At 35.4% G+C, this 24,250-nt stretch overlaps 1 protein-coding gene across 4 annotated transcripts in view; it reads right to left on the reverse strand.

The window, feature by feature from the left end:
* Positions 1-1,145: 1,145 nt before the first annotated feature.
* TAB2 (TGF-beta activated kinase 1 (MAP3K7) binding protein 2) overlaps positions 1,146-24,250 on the reverse strand; it is a 74,217-nt gene continuing 51,112 nt past the window's right edge. For 2 of the 4 annotated variants that reach the window (XM_080665811.1, XM_080665810.1), the window contains 5 exons: positions 22,419-23,916; positions 9,011-9,171; positions 8,711-8,804; positions 7,299-7,379; positions 1,146-4,320 (listed from right to left, as the gene is read on the reverse strand). In XM_080665811.1, the coding sequence (XP_080521937.1) occupies positions 4,178-4,320; positions 7,299-7,379; positions 8,711-8,804; positions 9,011-9,171; positions 22,419-23,916 (1,977 nt within the window). In that variant the 3' untranslated portion in view covers positions 1,146-4,177. The remainder of the gene's footprint in view (positions 4,321-7,298; positions 7,380-8,710; positions 8,805-9,010; positions 9,172-22,418; positions 23,917-24,250) is intronic. The other 2 variants (XM_080665813.1, XM_080665812.1) reach the window with 2 other exon arrangements.

The following is a 24,250-nucleotide window of genomic DNA, read 5'->3' on the forward strand; positions in this document are numbered from 1 at the left end:
ATCTTTAGGTCAGCATAATTATATCTTTGCAAAGCAACCAAACTTTTGATAAAGCAAAGAATTCAACCATAGTGACTTAACTATTAAATTCTGAGCCCCTGATATATCTCTAGACCAATTCAGAGAAGTAGCAAACTTACCACTTTGTTCACTAACACTGTGGAAAAAATGCCTTAAAACTCATTTGTACAAGAACATGACCTACTACTTTAGGGTAATCAGTTCCTAATGAGAGAAGGGGTTGGTTCAGGAAGTTTCACATTAGTCCCCTAACACCTTGTGAGCTGGGTTGACGTTAATATAAAAAACAAGGCAGTATCCCAAGGTTATGGAGTGAGTCTGGGGAGATGGCATAACTCAACTCTGTCTTGAATCTTGCGATTTGCGCAGTCTACCTGGGGAACATGTGTCAGTGTTAAAATTCAATTGCTTTCATAATCATTCCAAGCAACTAGGTAAATCAATATTAACTATTATACTACACAGCACTTCTATTTTTGAACCAATAATATAGGAAGAAATGTAGTTACAAACACAATGCATTACCAAACATTTTTGTATGATTAACTACACTCCCTTAAAAAAAAAAAATATCCAAACAGCTTGCTACATAGAGGGGTAAAACCCAACCCAAGAAATATAAAGCTACAAAATTTTGTTTTCTTTAGAAAAAGTCCTTTTTTTCTGTTGCCGGATTATATTTTCAGATGAAAGCCATAAAAATTAAAATGCAGCCCAGAGCGATTTTATCTCCAAGTAAAATGGATATAATTGTAGCTTCTGAAAACTGAAGCCAGAAATGTGTTCACTTGTCATAGAGAAATAGAAGTATTTTGTAATACTATATGGAAAACTATGCTAATACCCAGCAGGCAGATATTAAATTTGGAATGTCCTTTGTTGTCACCACAGACTTATATTTTCTAAGGCAATGCAGCCAACTTTAATTACTCATGGACTGAATATTGTATCCTACACCATTCACTTCTTAAACCTATCATTGCTCACTAAAAACTTCCCATCAACATTAAATTGGGGTAGAGAAAACTTAGAAATGTGAGTTAACTTTGCTATTTATGAATGTTTTGATTAAAACGTTTAAAGTTAATAGCTAAGCCCTGGCGAGGGTGGCTCAGTTGGCTGGATCGTCGTCCCGTGCAACAAAAGGTTGCGGTGTGATTGCTGGTCAGGGCACATATGTAGGTTACGGGTTTGATTCCTTGGTCAGGGCACGTACTGGAGGGAGCCCATCAATGTTTTTTGATTTTTTTCTCTCTCCCCTCCTCTCTAAAATCAATAAACATATCCTCTGGCGAGGATTAAAAAAAAAAAGTTAATAGCTAATATTGGACTAGCTATGGTTTTCTGCATAAGACTATAGATTGATCCAGGTTATTTTAAAAAATAAAAAATTTAACAGCAAAATAAATTTTTATTTTCCCCCATACTAATTTGCAATACAACATGCATCTCCATATAATGTATTTGTTATAACAGTAGATACTGGTCAACATTTTGTTAATATAGGTTTTCCTGAGAAGTCCAGTTTGCATGCACTGCTTGCTATCCACCCTCCTTAAAATATAGAGAATGTCAGCACCCAGAGATAATGACGAGAAACAGAAGTCCATCTTTCCATTTGCAGTTCTTAGTACCTGTAATTGTATCTTAGTGCAATGACTCCTGGAAGGTGGTCTCCAGACCACCACCATGTCCAGGCCTCATATTCCCTGGTAAAGAATATTTCTGTCCCACCAGGTTTAAAAGACCAATCAAGGCAAAGGCAGGATTTTCTATAGTTACGTCATAAGGGGATCAGTAAGTGCTACTTTACTCTTTTCAAGTTCAGAAAAACTGAGTCATAATTTGTAGAAAATTCTTAATACAAAGGTGCTCTTCAAGAGAAACACCATTCTCAGCACCTACACATTATTCGAGAGCAAACATGAACTAAATGACTCCTCAGGCTAAATGACCCAAGAAATCACGTTTTCAACAATGGGGTAAACTTTAAAAAACCCCAAAAGAAAGGAAAGGAAAAGCTCTAACTATGAAAAAAGAAGCTATATTCATTTTTTTTTTTTTTTTTTCTCAGCTGAAACCTGGTTTCTCTCATCAGTTAAAAAGCCTGGGGAAATTAATAAAAATAATCTAAGAAATGCAGTTGAATGCCATGATGTCATGAGAAGACTCCAGACAATGAGTTTTCTCTGGTTTCAATTAACTATAAATTATCTCCTGTCCCACAAACTTTAAAAACAAGTCACAAAATCCACATTAGAATATAAGTTTTTTAATTTTTATAAATAACTTATCTGTTACAAAGATAGTTTACCCAGCTAAATCACAAAACCATCAACTCAAGATATCCAAATTACATTTTATTAATAAAACAAGTAAAAACTGATTTACCAATCTTCACATAGAACTGCAGAGGAAGCTGAAAAACAAGGCCTATTTTAAAGCAAATGCATCAAATGTAAGGGCTGTGGGTCCGCTGTCTAATGGACTAGGACTGTCATAGTTCTTCACATATACACAGTGCAAAACCTGGAACTCAAGGCTTTGACATTCATGTAGATCACCTGTAATAATCCTGTTTATTTAAAAATATCCATTTGCAAACATTTACAATGGGTGACAGTCTACATTGTCTCCTATCTTTTGCTACATTTCAGCACTTCCATTAGCCCCATTCTAAGCACTGATATATAATTTCATAATTCTTTTTAAATGCATACTGTTATTTCTTTTCTTGATTTTATTTAGTTATATACATTCCTGATCATCTGAATATTTATTTTCCTTATAAAAATATATCATGAAAATAAAGAGATGCTTGAGGTTGCTTCAGTGTTCAAGTTTGCTTGTTTTTCTTTTTTCCAGCTTTTCTTCAGTTGTCCTAAATATGACTAGCCTTGTTTATAAATACACATGATACTGCCACCAAGTCAGGTTTAGAAACAAATTGCCCCAACAGTAAAGCATTTAAACTTCTCTCTCAAAAAAAAAGGGGCTGTAGGTACTGCTGCTGTTGCTGGTTTTGAAATTGTACTTTCCCAATAGTAATCTCTTGTGGAAGTTCTGTGGGACACCAGGCAGATGAAGCAAGTTTAACTTTGTTGCTCTTTCAGTGGGTTAAAAATATCTTGTTTTAAGCTTCCCTGTGGAAGACAGAACACTGTTGTGTCACCCACCACTAAAGTCAGTATATAGTGTGACCTATAGACAAAGGTCTTGTAATATTTTTTGCAATTCATTGTGCAGCATCTGTATGTCTTCACAGAATATCGGCACTCATGAGGGTAAAGCACAGAGTAAGTAGAGGAAAGTTATTTTGTGCATAGTTTCATTTCATTAATGCTTTTTTATTTTAAGGCATTGCTTCTTTTGGGTAAGGCTTAAAAAGGGACATGATCGTGCTTAATCACTAAAAGGAAAAAAGAAAATTAGTTAACAAGACTATTACACTATACATATAGAAATATAAGGAAATAATAAAGGAGAAAAGAAATCACTTAAAGCAGACTTGAGAGATCTGTACAGTAGGAAAGCTTTGGGGTACTTCACTGCACGTTTGTACAGACAATGCATGCTGCTTTCCTTTTCATCTTCAGACCCTAGATGCTGGCTTCAGAGTGGAGACGTTTTGAGGGAAGACAAAGACAAGGCCCAGAGTACCACAGATTTGCGAAGTTCTTCCCCTATCCGTGGGCACTGTGTGGCAGCAAACAGTTTTTAAATAGTTAAACCTTGTTCTTTTTCTTCACGTTTGTAGTGTTTCACTGAAAGCTTAAAAAAAAAGCCATCATTTTATTCCTTCCTCCTGTCAAAATTCAGTAGTGACATGAGGGGAAAAAGGTACTGGGAACAAGTAGGCATTAACATTTCTAGAATTATCCGTAATGGGCTACTGGTAACACTGTACATGGTTAGGCAGCGGGCAACCAAGTCTTTCAGCAGATTACCTTTCACATGATGAATTTCAACTGCCCATGATATTAGACTGAGGTATCATTAGCTCCGTGGGCTGACATTTAACATTATTAGCACAACACCATCTTGTCACACCTTCAATTTGACAAAATCCTAAGTAGCAGTGAAACTTTCCCCCTGATGACAGACTAGTTTCTTGAACTTCAGATGTGGTTTTGGAGAAGATGTAAGGCCTACTGGCTCAGAAATGCCTTGGCATCTCACACTGTTCACAGCGGATTAAGGCTGGATGGTTCAAAAAAGTACAGGCAGTGCAATTCCACTGAGCCCCCTCATCATCTTCTGTATCCTGGGTCTTTGGTGTTTTGATGGTGGACCTTTGATCTGTAAGGAAGAAAAGTAATTATTTTAGAAGGGAAAACCACCACGTCATAAACTACTGGCAATCTTAAGCACTATTTGTACTGCACAGCATGAAGTCAGTTGTTAACCAGATGAAGCATCTAACTGAAAATGACACTCAAGCTTGGTCCTCACCAATCTCCATCAAGTTGTTACTTCTCCACTGGGGAATAGCTACATAGACGCTATGTAGTCAGTCACCTCAACATCTTCTTAAAGGGGAAGCCAGCATTTCCCCCAATTTACAGCAGGAGAAAAGGGAAATCAAATCATATAGTAACTGATAGCAAAGATTCCCATAATGTCACCTAAGATTGTGGAAAGGTGCCCTACTACAACACAACACAATACTTACAGTGAAGTTATAGCTCATTAAAGTTAGAGTTCCATGTCCCACTGAGCAGTATTTATATTTCTGTTTTCTACCAGGAATGTAAGTTTTTGTTAAATGTTCTCTATCTGCTGAAAATGTAAGCTTTGAACACAAAGATGAAATATTTTCTATAATCTTATTAACTGATAAGAGACCCTGGAGAAGTTAACAGGGTAAAAATTTTACCATTTTTTATTTTAAAATCAAATTTATTATGAAGCAGTAGAAAGAACACTAGATTGAAGGTTGTGAGAATGGAGTTCTACATCTGGCTTTGCTACTAACTCCTGATTTCTTTGCTCTGCGATCTTAGATAAATCACATATCCTTTAGGTCTAATCTTTCTTACTGATAAGTATAAAGTCAGTGCAGCTTTAAGAGGCCAATGTTCTAGAGTGTTTGAATGAATAGAGGTATCTTAAATATGAGGAATTACTGTATTTCTCCAAAGTTGTGACTAAAGTGAAATTATACTTACGGATCTTTTTTAGGGGGATCCCATTATAAATTTGGAATAGTATTCCTTCCAATTATTTTGGGAAAGTTTAAAAGAAAATGTATTATTAGATCTCTCCTGTCAGGTTTATAATTTAATGATTTAAACTATTAAAACAATATGTATTAATTTGCCAATTCTTCCTACTATCATTCAGTTACTGAGACAGTAACTAAATGATACCTTTCCTGCTATTTTAAAAGACAAACTATTGTACTACCAGGTGGAAATATAGAAAAATTTCATAACAAATTAAAAATAATTAAGTGGTGTGTAGTACTTCGTGCCCCTTTAGCAGTACTTTCTTTACTGATTAGTTTTCAGGAGCACTTTATTGCTACACTCCCAACTTCAGGCACTGGTCACAATTTTTAGGCACGTGCACGAGCAACTCGAAAATACTTGAAAAATCAAGGATCTGACTATACTAGTTAGTATCCCCTAAAACACCTTAAAATGAATACAGTTTAAAAAGTTTGACTTTTTGCCATCTAAATTTATTTCATACTCCATACTTGGGAAACACGTTACAGAATGATTATTTTAATCTGGGGATCCATCCTAGTTACTAGAATTTCAGATTTACTCAGGTGTTAGAAAACATTCTTGGCACATTTTTTGAAACTGTCTACCCTTTTGGTTTAACTACAAAGGATTTTTAGGTAGGAGGGGCAACTCAATCTAGAATAACATTTCAATCTATTATTAAATACCAGCATCTTCTTAATTATTAATATCTAAGGCAATTAATAGAGAAGCTATACCTTTTTAAATGAAAAATCTCTACTGGTTTTCTTACATCTGCACAATCTCACTTAGTACTTAGAATTACAAATCTTTTTATTAAAGGTACTTGGAAACTAAACCATCAGAATTGAAAAAAAAAGAAGTTACTTTGCAAAAGATGACCTGTAATTTCAGCTATTTAAAGAACTGCATTGTGAAGCAGATCTGATGTTAAGAACTAAATAAACCAGTGAAACTAATAACTTCTCATTTTAGCCTTAAGGAAAAATGACTGATTTGCTATTTCTTAAAAAATAACCAGCTACAAGTTTCTATATTTTGTGAAAAAGCTTTTAAGTAATGAATTTTAAAAAAATTTTTACCCTGCAAAATTTCAAACATATATACGAAAGTAGAGGGAATAGTAAAATAAACCCTCATGCACTTATCCCACTTTAATAATTGTCTTATTTTATATATATTCCACCTCTCTCCTACCCTCAACACACAAGTACTTTATGTTGAAGCAAAACAGAAAATTTTTATTAGAAAGATTCTAGTTTTTGAAAGAGTAAAAAGATAATTTAGAGGCAACTCATTCAGAATCTGAAATACCTACTTGTTTTTTTTAAGGAAATAGGCTATGCCACCATTTTCTTTATTCCTTAACACCAAATAGCACCCAGTGTCTGAATACTTGTGTACTGTGCCAAATGCCCTAGTCTCACTTTTGCTCTGCTATAGTAACAGTTCATTACATTTCAGCTATGTTTAAAAACATTTAAGTAAAAAAATATTGTGATTAGGTAGGCCTAATTAAATTATACTTAAATTAATGCCTGGAGTAAAAATTCCACACATATACTTTGACATTTCCTAGTTTGGAGAGCATATACTCTATTAATGTCAATGATGTAAAATGATAGAAGGTTATAGTTTTCAAAAATCACTTATCTGAAATTCAGAGTATTTGATTATACAGAATTATGCACAAATTTAATAAAACAGGCTACTAATGAAAAACAAACTTCCCTATTATAGCTTCCTCATCATGTCAAAAATTATAAAGAATACAAATTTTTGCACCTGATTTTTTTTTTTTTGGGGGGGGCCAAGATTGATATTTTGGGGGTGTATAATGAATCCTAAGGACATCTACTTTTTTTAAGAGCTAAATACATTACACTTTTGCATCCTCCCCAACCCTGAGCATATAAATAAAAATCAACAAATATGTTCCTAGTGAATCCATCCAAAAATGTCTAAGTTTGAAGCACTTCTAGAGAGGAAGGTTGCTAAAAATAATGTTTTCTGAAATCTTGCTTTCAATATGTAACAGTTTTCACACTTAATGGATACACTAACCTTTGGGTTTTGGTGGCACAGGACCTACAAATCCAATATTGTCATAAAAGTTATGAATAGCGCTGGGATTAAAATGTGGTCCTGAAATATATAAAAAGTAAATATTTCAATGTTTATAGCTCCAAATATTTTATTTTTTAAAAACCAAATATTTTATTTTAAAAAATAATCACAGAAATGCTTTTCATTTATTTTGTACCTCTAATCTCAAATTATATGTAAGGATTTCAAAACAGCTGAGATAGGCATAGTACATAAGAGAGGTTATAAGTGGTAAATTGGGGAAGAAGTCAAATTAATGCTAGTAATACAGTGATATAATTAGAACCAGACCCCTGTTCTATGGGACAAAATAAAATACCTAAAAATTTAACAATTTAAAATATAATTTTAAATGACCAAACATGGCCTTAAGCAACTAAACAGCTTGGCCTCCAATAAGTATAAAAACCTTGCACTGATGTAATATAATGGTTCAGATTTTAAACAAAAGGAACAAGTTCAGAATTATAGTTTCTAGACCAGCCCTTTCTTTTTCTCTCCAAAGTTAAATTATGGCATTTGCTATGAATGTTTCAAGATAAACAGCTTACTAACGTTTTAAAAGAAAATAGAATGAATCATCTTTCAGTTTTAATGGATTCTGGCACACACTCCAAAGTGTGATTAAGGACTTCTTTTTTTGTTGGCTTCCTTCCCTTTCCTATCTTTTCCATTTTATATATTTCTGTTATTTCCCAACCTCAGAATTAGGTTTAAGTTATAAAATTTCATTCTAATTGTCTATGAAACTGAATTAAATTGTAAACTTTTTTTTAACTACAATAAGTATTGATTACTTGTCAGTAATAGTTCAAGCATAATAAACTATCATTGTTCTAAAAATGTACAAGCCATATTTTTATTCTCTTCCCTATTTGTCAATTAAGATAATGTCATTAGGTGGGGATGCTTTTTAAATTATATTTTGAAAAGCATAATTCTTGAAAGGTAAAAGGACAAACGGGAAATACAAAAAAGGTGTATGAGCACATACATTTTAATGTTAGTAAATGTGATTGTAACACATTTCACTAATACGTAATAGCTAATAACACATTTCACTAATACATAATAGCTAATACTTTTGCCAGTGCAGCCAGAGATACTAATCCTTGTCTTCCCTTAACACATGACTGAAGCAGATTTGAAGGATATAAATGTATCAAATTATTCCTCAACCAAATATATAATATTTTGGGGGAGGGGAGGTGGGGAAAGAGAACATAAAAACCCAATAGTTCTTTAGCACTATCTGGATCTAAGTCAAATCTGAAACAATAAGATTATGATTGATAAATCTGTTTTCAGCCACAGGAAAAGAGTTGGTATTTTATACATTGAATTTCTGCTGAATATGCACTGAACTTTACCTCGGGCTTGAAAAAGATCAATTTCTTTGGTTAAGCAGTCAATGTCAATCTGGAGTTGTCTATTACAACTTCTCAACTGCTGCATTTCTTCCAGCTGAAAGATAATTCCATGTGAGAAGGATCTACATTGAATTCTCGTGTCATTAGTTAGAAAAAGTTGAGTTTGGCAGGGGAAGGTAAGAACAGAAGAACAAGTATGAATTAAGAGCTTTTAAAACTAGATCAAGCTTTTATACTTATGACAGATTGCCTATTCACACGTTCAAGCACAGAGGTCACAACAGTTATAGAAAGACTTACTGAAGGTATTTGGGATATGGAATTCGATCTTTTCAGGCGCCTTCGAGTTAGATTATTTTCCATTTCATTGACCTCAGATTTTAGTTTATCCAGCTTTTTCTTTTGAATCTCAAGTTCTCTTTGAAGTCGTTCCATTCTGGCCTTCTGGTGTACCAATAGAGCTGCAATACATATTAGTAAACATGAGGACTCACCCACTTTAGTCAATTAACTAACCTTTCAGCAGCCTTGGGAAAACAAAACAAATGAATATTTCTGTGACAAGAGTTTGCCAAGAATGCCAAAGATACATTAAAACAAAATATTGCGAGTTTAAACATTTCAAAATATTGTGAGTTTAGAAACTTCAAAACTTCTTAACTTGAAAATTACCTTAATTATTTAAGTGGACAAATGTCACTCTTTTAAAAAAAATTTTAAGGGTTTGGATAAACCCACTTTATGGCCAAAGACAACATTTTTAGGCTATTAGTTCTCTAAAGGCTCTAGTCTAGTCAATTAACCTACTTACTACTACTTAATCTACATCTGACCTTCTGAAAGCCCTTTTACTCCAAAAAGTCTGATATGTCTGAACTATGCAGAAGGTATTCTAATAGAAACATTTTATAATTATTTTAGAAGGGGTGGATTAGTTTTAATTTATTTTGATGAATCAACAAATAAAACAGATTGATTTTAATCCACATAAATGTTAACATTAAGTTATTGGAATTGCAGAGTAAAAACTATATATTGAGAGAAATCAAATACATATCTTCTTATATTCCAATCACATTTTATAAAAGTATTTTCTTAAGATATTTTTAAAAAGCACACAAGTAATCTTGTAGCATGAATGATGAACTGCTTGGGAAACCTATTAAGCCATAAAAATTGATATATGTTCTTGTGAGCCATCCCTGGACAGTATGAGGCTCATTTTTTTAGGATACTGGACTGAAAGTGAAGATACCTGAGTCCACTTCTATTAAAAGGCAGCTTGGGATGATTCTACCATGAGAAAACAGACAGATTTGGAAAAGCACAATAAATAACCTTTAAAAATGAAAAACAGTGATTAAAATTAAAAGACAAGCAGATTAAACAGATTAGATTAATGCTGAACAGTCAATCATCTTCAACTAAACTCAAACTTCCATGAATCTAGAAAATAAGGAACAGGCTATGGCATATTAATATGCATTCAGGTCATTTAATGTAGTCGTGTATTCTAGAACCAGAATTAGGGTGTGGACTGGAGAAGGCTGTTAGGCTCAAGTACTTCAAAATGAACTTTAAACAGTTGACAATTTTTCCCGACAAAAATATGACACTAATACAATCCACAGATGTTTCCCTCTGTAATTTTCCTTTCTTATTTACTGGAAGCAACAAATATGAGGGCATTATGTTTCAGTTTTAAAAACCATGGTTAATTCTGATAAGCACTGAAATCCTGGTATCTTCCCTGCCATTTTAATATATATTGTGTAACACAGGAAGGTGTTTTTGAAGGTACACATACTCCTGATTGAAAACCTGTCTACCCCAGCTTGTTTTGTCAAGCTTGTATTATTTTTAAAAAATATATTTTATTGATTTTTTTGAGAGAGGGATAGTGAGTTAGAAACATCGATGAGAGAGAAACATCGATCAGCTGCCTCCTGTACACTCCCCACTGGGTATGTGCCAGCAACCAAGGTACATGCCCTTGACTGGAATCAAACCTGGGACCCTTGAGTCCGCAGGCCAACACTCTATCCACTGAGCCAAACTGGTTAGGGCTCAAGCTTTTATTATTAATTTAATTTTATTTATTTATTTATTTATTTTTTAATTATTATTTTTTTTAATTGTTTGAAGTATTACAAATAGTAGTACATATGTCTCCTTTTTTTTTTTCCCTTCCCCACTGACCTTCCCCCGGCCTCCCCTTCCCCCCAGTACATGCCTTTACCTGCCCCCTCCTCCCAATTTTTTTATTTAAACTGCAGTTTTATCCCTCTATTACCAAAATATAGGAATTCTGCATTAGGGTTTATTTATTGTCCTAAAAGAAGATGAGGACATGGGTTTTAGTATTTGAGTGGGCAACAAGAAAAGATGGAGGCAGGAAGTGGAATGTAGGGAAAGGCAAAGGCAAACCAGAAATAATATACTTTCATTCATTTCTAAACTCCAACCACCTACCAACATGTCTTAAGTGGCATTAGTTAACAATTTGTTTAAATTAATAATTATTTAAAAGTAGCATTTCTTAAAATGCTGAAGACTTTTTCCTAAAAAAAAGTCGCTATATTTTTTTCTAAATGTGTAAAAGAATAATTAAAGACATTTATTTAGTGGTTCTAATGACTAAATGATGGTTTGTTTATGCTGAAATTAGAAAATAAGATATACATCTGTGATGTCATTCAATATTATCTATGGAGAGGGGGATGAGAAAAGATTTCCTGAAAAATTGAAATTCAGTTTATATCACACTTGAGTGGTCACAATTTAAACCACAGGGCAGACAGAGACTTCAGGGTTTGAAATTATTATAACCACTAGTGGCCCTGTGCATGAATCTGTAGCTCGCTGCCCCGCCCTCCTGCTGATTGGTTGTTACTGTCATGGTGTAATGACCATTTGCATGTTACCTCTTTATTATATAGGATTAGCCCCAGGCTGGTGATTTTCTTGGGGTGCCTGGGAGAAGCAAATGCAAACTGCTCCAGCAACCCACATCCACCACCAGGTAGCTACTACAATGGGATCCACAGAGGAAAAATACTCAATGAAGAGAAGGTCTCAATAGAAAAATTATGACCAAATATGAATACGATATATCTATGCTTAAATGGAAGCCCTAAAATAATACTATGAATCCACTGTCTTAGAATTTAAGAGGTATTTCTTTCTTGTAAAAATAAAATCTTAGAATGATTATGTTACTTAGAAATGACAAACCTAGTTTATAGACTACTCAAGATCTCTTAAGTATGTCTATTAATTACAAACAAGCTATAAATGCTCTGTAAACAGTAGGAAAGAGTTCTGATCTCTATTTCTTAGCAATTCTTTCTTCTATGTGCCTGGATCTTTATGTGTCTAGTTCCCTTTTCATTTGTGGTCTGGGATTTTTATATAGAAATCTGAAGAATAAATTACAAAGAAAAGAGTGTCAAGGTAAATTTCTAAAAATTGCTCTAAAAATTCGGCTAAAATGAAACACTTTTTTCTAGTTGTAGTTTTTTCAATTTTAAATTGCATCATATAAAATATTACAGTACATATCCATTAAGAAACAATATTAGGCTAATAATGAAGAAAAATATTTATGGTTTATTTATAGACATTTTCACTCTGATCAGCTTTCACTAAGTGAAAAAGGACTGGGTATTGATTGGGAAGAAAGAACCATGACAATTATATTTCCAGGGTCTAAAAAAAGGGGAAAGCTTGGAAAGAGACTCAGGAAAGCTTATAAAAATGAGGGCTACAGTTATGGGAAGAGGCTAGAAAATTCTACCTCTTCTATGGGAAATGATTGAATAGGGATTTAAGGAATCCCTTAGACTGGCTTTTTACATTTTTCTTTCTTTTGGCATAATGAAATAACTGTTATCAAACAAAATTATACCAACCACACATACACATGAATTAATAAGCTCATGCACATCCAGTAACACGCACTTATATAGGAGGGGTGATTTGTTATAGACTCCAGTGGTTAAGCTGAAGGAAAAAAATCTCTCCATTTCTATTATTTATATACTAGAGTCCTGGTGCACAAATTCATGCATGGGTGGGGTCCCTCAGCCTGGCTGGCGATCATGGGGCTGAATGGGGCCGTCTTGCCCAGTCCCGATTGGGGCCGATGGGGGCCAGCCAGCCGGGGGTAGGGACTGCGGGAGGTTGGCTGACCTTGGGAGGTTGGCTGTGGGGGCACACTCCTGCGTTGAGCGTCTGCCCCCTGGTGGTCAGGGTGCATCGTAGTTATTGGCCAGTAGTCTGGTTGTAACAGTCGCTTAAGGCTTTTATATAGATAGATAGATAGACAGATAGACAGACTAATATGGACTTAAAAAGCCAAGCTATGAAGAATAAATATTAGGATTTTTGTTTAAGGATAATTTGAGCATTGTATTTATATATATTCTACTGCCTCCCAAAACCCCATGAAAATGAGATGAATAAAACTGGTACAATCCAATGGTACAAGAGAAAGTAGGCAATTAATGGACAAGAGATCTCAGCCAGTTTCTGGAAGACTGAACGAGAGCAGATGAAATGGCATAGACTTATGAAGGAGGGTGAAGAAAGCTACAGTCTCATAGATAAGGAGAGCACTTAACACAAAGAGGCAGAACTTGCCCTGCAGAAATCTAGAGGCTCCAGACTTTGGAGAATACAGGTAACAACAGGAGACAGAAGTGAGGAATGGGCCAGAAATCAGGAGCTTAATTGGATGTCTGTTTATAGAACAATCAACCTCTCCCCATCCCATTGAAGGGCAAGTACCTGTAAGCTTATTTGTAAGGCGCCCAAACACATTTCTCAAGCTGGTCCACAAACATAGAGAATGCTAGGTGGTGATGATGGAGTGTTCTCTTGTAGCAGCTGGCTCCTGACTTATTCAACACAAAGCAGTCTGCCAAGTAACTAATCTCACTTTTTACAGAGGATTTTCAATTAGCCTTCATAGTCCTTTATTCTTTTTTTTTTATTTTTTTTAAAAAATATATTTTATTGATTTTTTACAGAGAGGAAGGGAAAGGGATAGAGAGTTAGAAACATCGATGAGAGAGAAACGATCAGCTGCCTCCTGCACACTCCCCACTGGGGATGTGCCCGCAACCAAGGTACATGCCCTTGACCGGAATCGAACCTGGGACCCTTCAGTCTGCAGGCCAACGCTCTATCCACTGAGCCAAACCAGCTAGGGCCATAGTCCTTTATTCTTAAAAAATATGAACCAATAGACAAGGACCACAACACATCTGAGGAACATTTGATATGAAAAAGATCTAGATAAACAATGGGAAAGACTAAATCCAGGTTAAGTGGAGATAATTGAGGAGAGCTGAGAACTTAAATTCTAATAAATATCATTAACAGATGAGACAATAATGTACCCATAAAACACAAATCTGCTATGAAAAAGGAGCTAGAGAACTAGGTATTAGAAATTTAAAAACACACTGCTGAAATGAAAATTCCATATATAGATTGGAACAAAAATCAATTGTAGAATGAAAAGACAAGGTGATGGAATATATGAGGATATAACAATGCAAATAAATAAAAAGTTGGTCCAGAATGTTAAATAGCTGAGTAAGTGAAGTTCTACTAGTATAAAGAGACAACAGAGAAACTGGGAATCAGAATGGCTGAAGAGAGCTTTTAAACTGAGGGAGTCCACTGAAGGTAGGACAAGGGATTAAAAAAAAAAAAAGACTTCACTCAGACACATCATTGTGTCTATGTACAGAAGCAATATATATAATGTGCATATAGTAGAACATAAATCAATGTATGCAAATATGTATACCTTGATAAAATGAAATATCCAATTACATACAAATATTTAAACCATAATGTCTGGGTAAAGACTATACTGCAGTTTCATCTGTGGTATTTGCATTGAACCACTATTTCAAGAGTTTACAGATCATTACACTGTATTTATGAATCATCATCACACACCCAAAAATGGCAGCAGAGCAGGAGGATGCTGCACGGACATGCTCCCGGGAACAAGCTGGAATTACAACCGAAATGCGGAAAGGCTTCCTGAATAATCAGTGGAAGACTCACAGGCGAGAACCCTGATACCAAGGGCTGAATGAAGGTGGAGACCGCATAGAGACTGGTGGGAGGGGTGGAGGCGGGAAAGGACTGGCCGGGCACCCACAGATGGCAACTGAAGTCCTGGAGAGATATCTCAGCTGTGGGGGGTGCCACTGAGAACTCTGGGATCTAATCCCGAAGCTGGGCTCCCCAGCAGAGAGCACCAAACTGAGGGGGGTACCCACATAACAACTAGCTGTGAAAAGCAGTGGGGTACTGTCTGCCAGGGAGTGGCAGCTGAAAGTTTGGGCAACACACAAAAATCCCCTGTGGAGCCACCCACCTTGTGCTCTGGCAAAGAGAGGGTGAAATGGACTGGAGCTGAGAGCAGAACCCAGGACTGGGAACTCAGGGGACAGAGCTCAGAAGGCAGACACCCCGTTTCCTGGGCTGAATCATTCCCTCACGCAGAGGAGGACATCTTTCCCACATAGACATTTGCCTTGCCTGGGGGGAAGACAGTCGATACACCCTATTGGAAAACACCTTGCCCTGTGGCTACTTCTTTGCCTAATCCAATTAGAAACAGCCTTTAACACTGTCCTGCACTAGAGATTGAGAGGTATACACTGAGTGGCCAGATTATTATGATCTCTTAACGCATAATAATCTGGCCACTAGGTGTATATCCTATATAATAAAAGGCTAATATGCAAATTGTCCCCTCGACCAGGGGTTTGACCAGCAGGCAGGCCAGCCAACCACCCATGTCCCCTCCTCCTGGCCAGGCTGGCCGGACCCCACCCATGCACGAATTCATGCACCAGGCCTCTAATATGTATATGTGTGTGTGTGTGTGTGTGTGTGTGTGTGTGTGTGTGTGTGTACACACACACACACACACTCTGAGTGGCCAGATTATTATGCATTCAGAGATCATAATAATCTGGCCACTCACTGTAGAGCAGTGGTTCTCAATCTTTCTAATGCCACGACCCTTTAATACAGTTCCTCATGTTGTGGTGACCCCCAACCATAAAATTATTTTCGTTGCTACTTCATAACTGTAATTTTGCTACTGTTAATGAATCGTAATGTAAATATCTGTGTTTTCCGATGGTCTTAGGCTCTACAGCAGCGGTTCTCAACCTGGGGGTCACCACAACATAAGGAACTGTATTAAAAGGCATTAAAGAGGTTGAGAACCACTGGTGTAGAGGATCTACCTAAAACATAGTCACAAACCCAAACAGACAACCAAAATGAGGAAACAACTCCCAAATGAAAGAACTAGCAAATTCTCCAAAAGAAGAGATAAATGCAGAGATATGAAATTTATCTGAAACAGAGTTCAGAATAAATCATCACACTAAGAGATAAGTTCATTTCATTTCACATTTGGAAAAATTCAGAACTTTAGATTTTTCATTATCAAGTATATTTCTCAATTAAACTTCAAGTTCCTTGAAAGTAAAAACTGAATTAAGTTTTGTATTAAACCTTGAAAATTATAGTCACTTGATGGGTATCTATTATGTGTAAAATAATGAAACGATTTGACTTTTAATGGATAATAGAGTAAAATTCTAATATTAAGTCCAAGAAATAAAATATTGACAGAAAAGTTGAGATTTATATTAAAGTCTCCTATATTTAGTCTTAATATTTTTCACTTAGTAAAACAATATGCTTTTGAGATATGGCAAGACTTTTAGGTTGCTGACATTGTAGAAATGTGGCTTTTTATATGCTTGTTCTAATAAGGAAATAAGTGATCTAGTTAACACCTCTCTATCGTACATTGACTTCTTTGGTTTTCTAAACTTACCTACCTATTTTGTCCTCTGAAATAAACAAAAAAGGAGAAATAACAGGTATAGAAAATATTTAGTACTTTTTAAACCATCTTTCAGTCAAAATTAAATTTAATAAAGATAATTTAAGCATGCAACTCCCTCTTGTGGTTGTTAAAATAACCACTAATTAAAAAACGAGGGCTCTCAAAGAACTACACTAAGTTTGCTAGATGTTTTATATAGCAATTTTAGAAAACTTAGCCTTTACTAAACTTTTGTCAGTTTCTGATAAACAATGAAGACAACTTTTTACTTAACTTTATTTGTAATTAGAGAAACACACCTGAAGCTCTAGATGGTGTAAGCTTTAGTAATTTTAGGCATTCTATAGTTTAAATAATGTCTAATTTCTCCAGAAGCTAAAAAAAGAAAATGAAATGTGCATACTAACAAAATACCTTTGCCATTGGAAAATGTACCAGCTATTTATGGATACAAAGATCTTAGGCCTTTTTTATTTTTATTGATTTCAGAGAGGAAGGAGAAGGGAGAGAGAGAGAGAGAAACATCAATGATGAGAGAGAATCATTGATCAGTCGCCTCCTGCATGCCCCTTACTGGGCATGTATGTGCCCTTGACTAGAATCAAACCACAGGCCAATGCTCTATCCACTGAGCAAAATCGGCTAGGGCTTAGGCCTTTTTTTTTTTTTTTTTTTAATTTGCCATTGGAAATGTAATAGGTACTTACTTCTTTTAAGTTTTTGCCCATCATGGTAAGTTTTATATGCTTCAGTCAGGTACATATCTAAGTCACTGTACCTAAGAAGGTACAATGTCAGCTTCTAAAATAAATCAAGATTTTTCTAGAGTGTACCTGTTGACAGCAGGAATATCTGTTTTATACACCACTGTCTAATTACAGTCACTTACTTGGTGATTGAGTTGCAAAGAATGTAGAGATGGCAATTATTCTAAAATAAAGCATCATGATGTTTCATCTATTTTGCCATGTTTAAGGTCAGTTTAAAATCAGATCTTGCAACAGTTCTGCAAGTAGGCCCATAATTTGGGCAACAAATATAGCAAGAAGACTATGAGAAATGATGTTTAACCTCTGTAATTATTTTTAAGAAATTTCAATTATTTGTACATCATTATTAATAATAGGTAAACATAAGGCCTCTGATTGATAATACTTTGTTGGCATTCATTTGTATATCATTAAGATGCTGAAAGCAATCTTACAGTGTTAAGGTAGAGACATTGTTCAAAACTTTTGTTTTAGAGAAAAAGAAAAATGGGATCTAGACACATCAAAGCTCAGAGCCTCAAAGATGAACTGGATGAACCACTATAGGAACTGGGAATGTTTATAGTTTAGAAAGGTTCATACTTTAAAAGGGAATATAGTAGCTATTTCAAGTTTTTGAAGAGATGCCATATGAAAGAGAATAAGGCCAGTTCAAGGTTTTAAAGGAGAAGTATTATAATTAAAGAAAATATATACATAAGATTTTTCTTCTTCTTCTTCTTTTTTAAATCTTGGAATGGAGAAGAGCTTTATAAATAAGACATAAAACCAAACCCAGAAACCAGAAGAAAAAAAGGTTGATAAGCATAAATATATAAAAGTAAAATATATAAAACAAAAAAATTTACTGACCAAGTTAAAATAACATTAGGAAAAATAGACTAGGCATTCTACAAAAAAAAGGCAAATTCACAAAATAAGAAATACAAATGGCTTAAAAAATTAATACTTGAAATCTTACTCATATTTACATATATTTTTTGTAATCTTCACTGGAGAACATGCTTTTTTAAGATTTTAGAGAAAGGAAGGGAGAGGGAGAGAGAGAAAAAAACATCGATGTGAGAAGTGAAACATCAGTCAGCCCCCTCCTGCACACACCCCAACCAGGGATCAAACCTGAAACCTGGGTGTAAGCCCACTGGGAATCGAACTCTCGACCCTTTGGTGCATGGGATGGTACTCCAACCAACTGGCCAACACCAACCAGGACTTACTCATATTTAAAGATGTAAATGAAAAATACCAAAACAGGACATTTTTACCTACAGAATGATAAAAATTTGTTTTTTTTCAATCACTTACATAATGTGGGTGGGAGAGGGATGGAAGAAAAGTACCTTCTTAAAAATTTTGCCAAATGTTCCCCATTTATAAATGTGGGAAAAATAAACATTCTACCAGTTTATACTCTAGTAGAAGAATCTCTTTGGAGAGTCTCAAAATTAAAATTGGCAACATGTTCTGTGGAAGTCGTTCCCTTCACCAAATATTTTTGGGTCTCTGCCTTCTAGGTATAGTAATCCCCTAACCTGCCGTTTCACTTTGTTACCCTTGGCCAACAATGGCCTGAAAATATTAAATCGCAAATTCGAGAAGTGAACAATTCATAAGTTTTAAATTGCACACTGTTCTGTGTAGCATGATGAAATCTTGCATCATCCATGCCATGACCTCCCCACGCCCAACCTTGTTAATCACTTCTTGGTTATCAGATAAACTGTATTATCTCAGTGCTTGTGTTCAATAACCCTCATTTTACTTACTAATCCCCATAGCACAAGAGTGGTGATGCTGGCCATCCCGACACATTCATATGTTCCAAAGAGAAGCCATAATTGAAAAGGTGAGTACAGTAAATAAGATATTGAGAGAGAAAGAGAGAGAGAGGAAGAGAGACTGAGACGACATTCATATAATTTTCATTACAGCATATTGCTATCATTACTCATCTATAATAATAAAAGCGTAATATACTAATTAGACCGGACAGCCGAACGACCTCCCGGACACCCTTCTGGACGAAGTTGCAGCGGTGAGGGCCAAGCCCCTTGCATGAATTTCATGCGTTAAGCCTCTAGTTTTATTATAATTGTCGTTAATCACTTATTCTGCCTAACTTATAACTTTATTACAGATATGTATGTGTAAGTAAAACATATATATATCTATGTATGTATACTTATATATGTATATATGGTTTGGTAATATCTGCAGTTTCAGGCATTCACTGGGGATCTTAGAACACATTCTCCACGGATAAGAGGGCACTACTGTATATAGAACTGAGCCTCTCCATCCTGTCTGAATTAAGTGTGGCTATGTGACGTGTCTTAGCTAAAGAGTAACATGTGTTTGGGCAGAAGCTTAAGGAGTCAGTGTAGATTTGCTGTATTTCCTTTGTCTTGGAAATCGAGAGACTGAGTTTCCCTCATACTGGGTCCCTGAGTGAGGATGATATAGAACAGATCCCACTAGCTAATCTACAATGGCAAGTGAGCTAGAAATAAACCTTTGTTGTTTTGAAGACAGTTTGTCACTGCAGCATAACCAAGCCTAAATGATACATCTATCAAAATAAAAAAATACATATATCCTGTGACAGCAGTTCCACTATGAGTAATATCTGCCAACATACTTGGACAACGACACAAATATGTATATACGGAATTTTTACTGCAGCAGTTTGTAAAAGCAAGATTTTAAGGTCTATCAAGAAAGGACTAGTTAGAGATTATGTACAAAATAATATGTGGCCATTTTTAAAGAAAGGAGATATACACTGGTTGACCTGGAATAGTCAAAGAAAAAAAAAGATAAAGAAAAAGAGCAAAATACTATGTCCCATTTTTTAAAAGAGATGTTAATATATATATGCTTGATACATAATTTTAATTTCCAGCAGAATAGAAAATGAACTATTTGTGAATAGCTATTAGTTGTCTGTGGTGAGGGTAACTTTTCATTATACAACCTTCTGTTCCTACATATACTTAATTAAAAAATTTTTAAAAAACAAGTATATGTAGGAAAATAATATTTGAGTGTAATAAAATTAAAATTGATTAATTCTAAAATTTATATGAAATAGAGATCCCAAACAGACAAAATAATTTTGAAAAGGAACAAAGCACGACTTACACATCCCAATTTCAGAACTTAAAAAGTAAGTAATAATGATCAAGACAGTGTAGTACTGGCATGGATATAAGAATAGACAGATAAAAAGTGAAATGAAAAAAAAAAGTAGTAAAATATCATTAAAAATGTTTATATATTTATATAAGTAATTAAAAAAAAAACATTGTAGTTTACCAGTTAGATCAATACCACAGGTGGATTTCTGTACAGATATTAGAGAATAAGAAACCAGTTTTGGCAGCAACGTCAGTTTTGTAAGAGCCTCTGGCTATTATAACAAAACACAGGAAGCAAGCCTTTCCACCCCCTCCAAGAAAACTGGTTTGAATGAGTTGCCAATATTACAAAAAGCATATTCTATGAATGGGAGAAAACACCAGAAAGTCTCAGAATACAGTGAATGATAAAGTATTTATTGGTACTTTCCAGAAATTAAGTAGAGTCAGGTGGTATGAGCGAAAGAGAAAAGTATAGATAGGTATCTGGCCAGTATCCTTATTACTGGTAAGCATTTTGCATTTCAATATTTGTTCTTAATAGGTAAAATAAGACTCTTCTTCATATCTATAGATTTTAAGCTGAAATTTCTCTCTAAATTTTTTTTTTTTCTATTCGGCACTCATTTTTGTCTCTGATTCCTGTAGTACTTTAAGGACTCATGTAATTTTGTTCATTTGGGCTGGTGGTGGTAATGGTGGCAGACTTGGTGATGAGATGAGCAGGTTCCTGGTAAAAGTTTCATTAATTTACCTCTTTCTTCTGCTCATTCTATAGCAGAGGGCATATCAAACAACGTATTTCTTTTTTTTTTTTTTATTGATTTTTTACAGAGAGGAAGGGCAAGGGATAGAGAGTTAGAAACATCGATGGGAGAGAAACATCGATCAGCTGCCTCCTGCACACCCCCTACTGGGGATGTGCCCGCAACCAAGGTACATGCCCTTGACCGGAATCGAACCTGGGGCCCTTCAGTCCGCAGGCTGACGCTCTATCCACTGAGCCAAACCAGTTAGGGCCAACGTATTTCTTATGAACATAAATTAATATATATTTAATTTAGTACTATGCCAGTATCAACTAATCTATTTCAGAAAAGGATACTGAAGTGAGATAGATTTAAAACTAACATTCTTATTAACAGTTCCAAATAAGAGGAAAGGTTGTTGCATTAACTTATTTTTTAAAGTGAGGCTGAAAGAGACAAATATTAAGAATAGGATTCAATTTTTTCTTTAAATTATTCTACGACTCATAGCAATATAGACTTTGATATAAAGTAAGATGAAGAACATGTATTAGAGAAATGAAGAGAATTCTGATCAAAGAAGACAGATTTACTACTTAGTCCACTAACTCTTATTAAAATGGTTTTATGAATTTTTATTTGAAGTAATTTTTTTTTTAAATATATTTTATTGATTTTTTACAGAGAGGAAGGGAGAGGGATAGAGAGTTAGAAACATCGATGAGAGAGACATCGATCAGCTGCCTCCTGCACACTTTCCACTGGGGATGTGCCCGCAACCAAGGTACGTGCCCTTGACCGGAATCGAACCTGGGACCTTTCAGTCCGCAGGCTGACTCTCTATCCACTGAGCCAAACCGGTTTCGGCTATTTGAAGTAATTTTAAAGGGAAAGTAAGGATCACCATAGGTAAAACAGTAACTGAAAATGTGTTATAAACATTAAGAAAACAAGAGTTGATTATTCTAAACATTTCACAACTCAAGTTACATACAATAACAAAATTGAAATTTAAAATTTGTATGAATACTTGCAAAGACTCTTAAAAGATGAAGTAAAAATGCCGATGCTCATTTCTGCAGTGAAATCAAATGTACAGCACTAAGCCCGGAATGGAAAATGATCCCCTTTCAGTATTATTATTATTATTATTACCTTGTGTGTAGGCAGCATCATCAGATCCCATACTCAACTTCCGTGCTTCACTTATTCTATCCACATGTGCTAAAGTAGGGTCCGTGAGGTGTTGAACAGTCTCTGTTTCTACATAATGATCTGGATGATTTAGAAGATTTGTAAGTTCAAAGGTAGGGGATACAACCCCTGGTGAAACTGCAGGGGGTTTATTGGGAGAAACTGTAATTTTGAAAGTATATTTTGTATTGGGCTGAGTGACCACCACTCGAGGAGAAGTTGCAGAGTTATTGCCTATTGCTCGACTTTTGGGAGGGTGGTGATGAATAAAGGCAGGACCCATGCTCACTTGCCCAGACATATTCCTGGAGGCGGCAGATGCTCCAGAGTTTGTGGATATGAAGAGGGTAGGCTGATTCCGGATGACCTGATCATCTCCTGTGGTGGCATTAGCTGAAATATAGACCTTAGGTTGACTACGGGACATCACCTCATCAGTATTTGGGGGACTGGCAGCTATGTAAACAGTGGGCTGATTTCTATTTAAGGTCTGACTGTTGACAGAAGAGGAACTGCTGGAAGTTCGAGGTCCAGAAGAACGCAATTTTGAAGAGCTGTTTCTCTGTGGAGGTTCAAGTTTGATTTCAATCTGGTTTTTTCGAGGTCCTGTTGAGATATTCTGAATGTTGTATTGGCTATGGGCCGAAGACTGTGAGCCACCAGACGAATGAATTGTTGGCGGTTGTGGGGTGGTGGGTGAACTGATGGGCATGTAGACATGAGAGGTCTGGTGGCCTTGCTGATTTGGCTGCTGGGCTGAGGTATGTGACAAAGGGTTAGATGCAGGGTAAGTAGTCCAGGGACCAGGTTGTGAAGGTTGATAGACTTGTTGAGAGTTCATGGGATTAAACTGAGATACCCAGCCAGAATGCTGTGTCTGTCGAGTTGTACCACTAGGAGTTGTAATGTAAGGCCTAATATAGATAGAATTTCCCTGTGGACTGTTAAGTACAGGTGGAGGTACACCATGTATGTGCAAAGATGTAGGAGTATTACGACCAGTCTGGATATTTGGGGCTAAAGTTACCATGATGGGATTAAATCTGGTAGTTGGTTGAGAAAAGTTAGATGTTCCTTTGCTGCCTAAGTGAAATCCAAGATGTGGTGCTGAATTTGAAGCACCAGATGTACTGGATATTCCAAAAACGTTAAAGCCTTGAGGAACGTGAGCTGGTGCTGTCTGTGGCTCCTGCTGAAATAGTTCATTATTGGACTGACCACCTTGAAGTTGTCCATCACTAATGCTGTGCGTTAGAGTCCTACTTCCATTCATTCTATTTCCTTCTCTTCCATGGTGGTAAACATTCTGTGACTGCAAGTCCAAGTTGAGAGAAGTCATGTGATTGCGTAGACCAGAAATTCCAGAATCATCTGAAAAATTCAAGTCTCCTTCACCATAAAGATACCGTGTACTCTCCTGAGAGAGAACTGCACAGCAGGCATCCAGGTTATTATTATTCTAGAAAATAAAATAAAAACAGCTTGATGTTAAGAATCATAAGCTAATGTTTATGCTCCTCACTACTAAAATATTACATAATCAACAAATGTTAGTTAATAAAATTTTAAGATATATTTGAAACTAATTTGAGAAGAAATATTTTAATGCAAATAGTTGAATTAAAAATCCTTATTACCAATACAATGGAAAAGTTCTCTAACTAGCAATAGCTAAGTGAACCAAGCCATTATTTTATTTTAGAAGCTATTTTATAGTAAAATGAACTCATGTAATTAAAATAAAATTACAACCTAATTAAAAATACAATTTAAGTGCTCAACATTCAACTTAA

Source organism: Plecotus auritus (assembly GCF_963455305.1).
Source record: "Plecotus auritus genome assembly, chromosome: 4".
NCBI classification, from domain to species: domain Eukaryota; kingdom Metazoa; phylum Chordata; class Mammalia; order Chiroptera; family Vespertilionidae; genus Plecotus; species Plecotus auritus.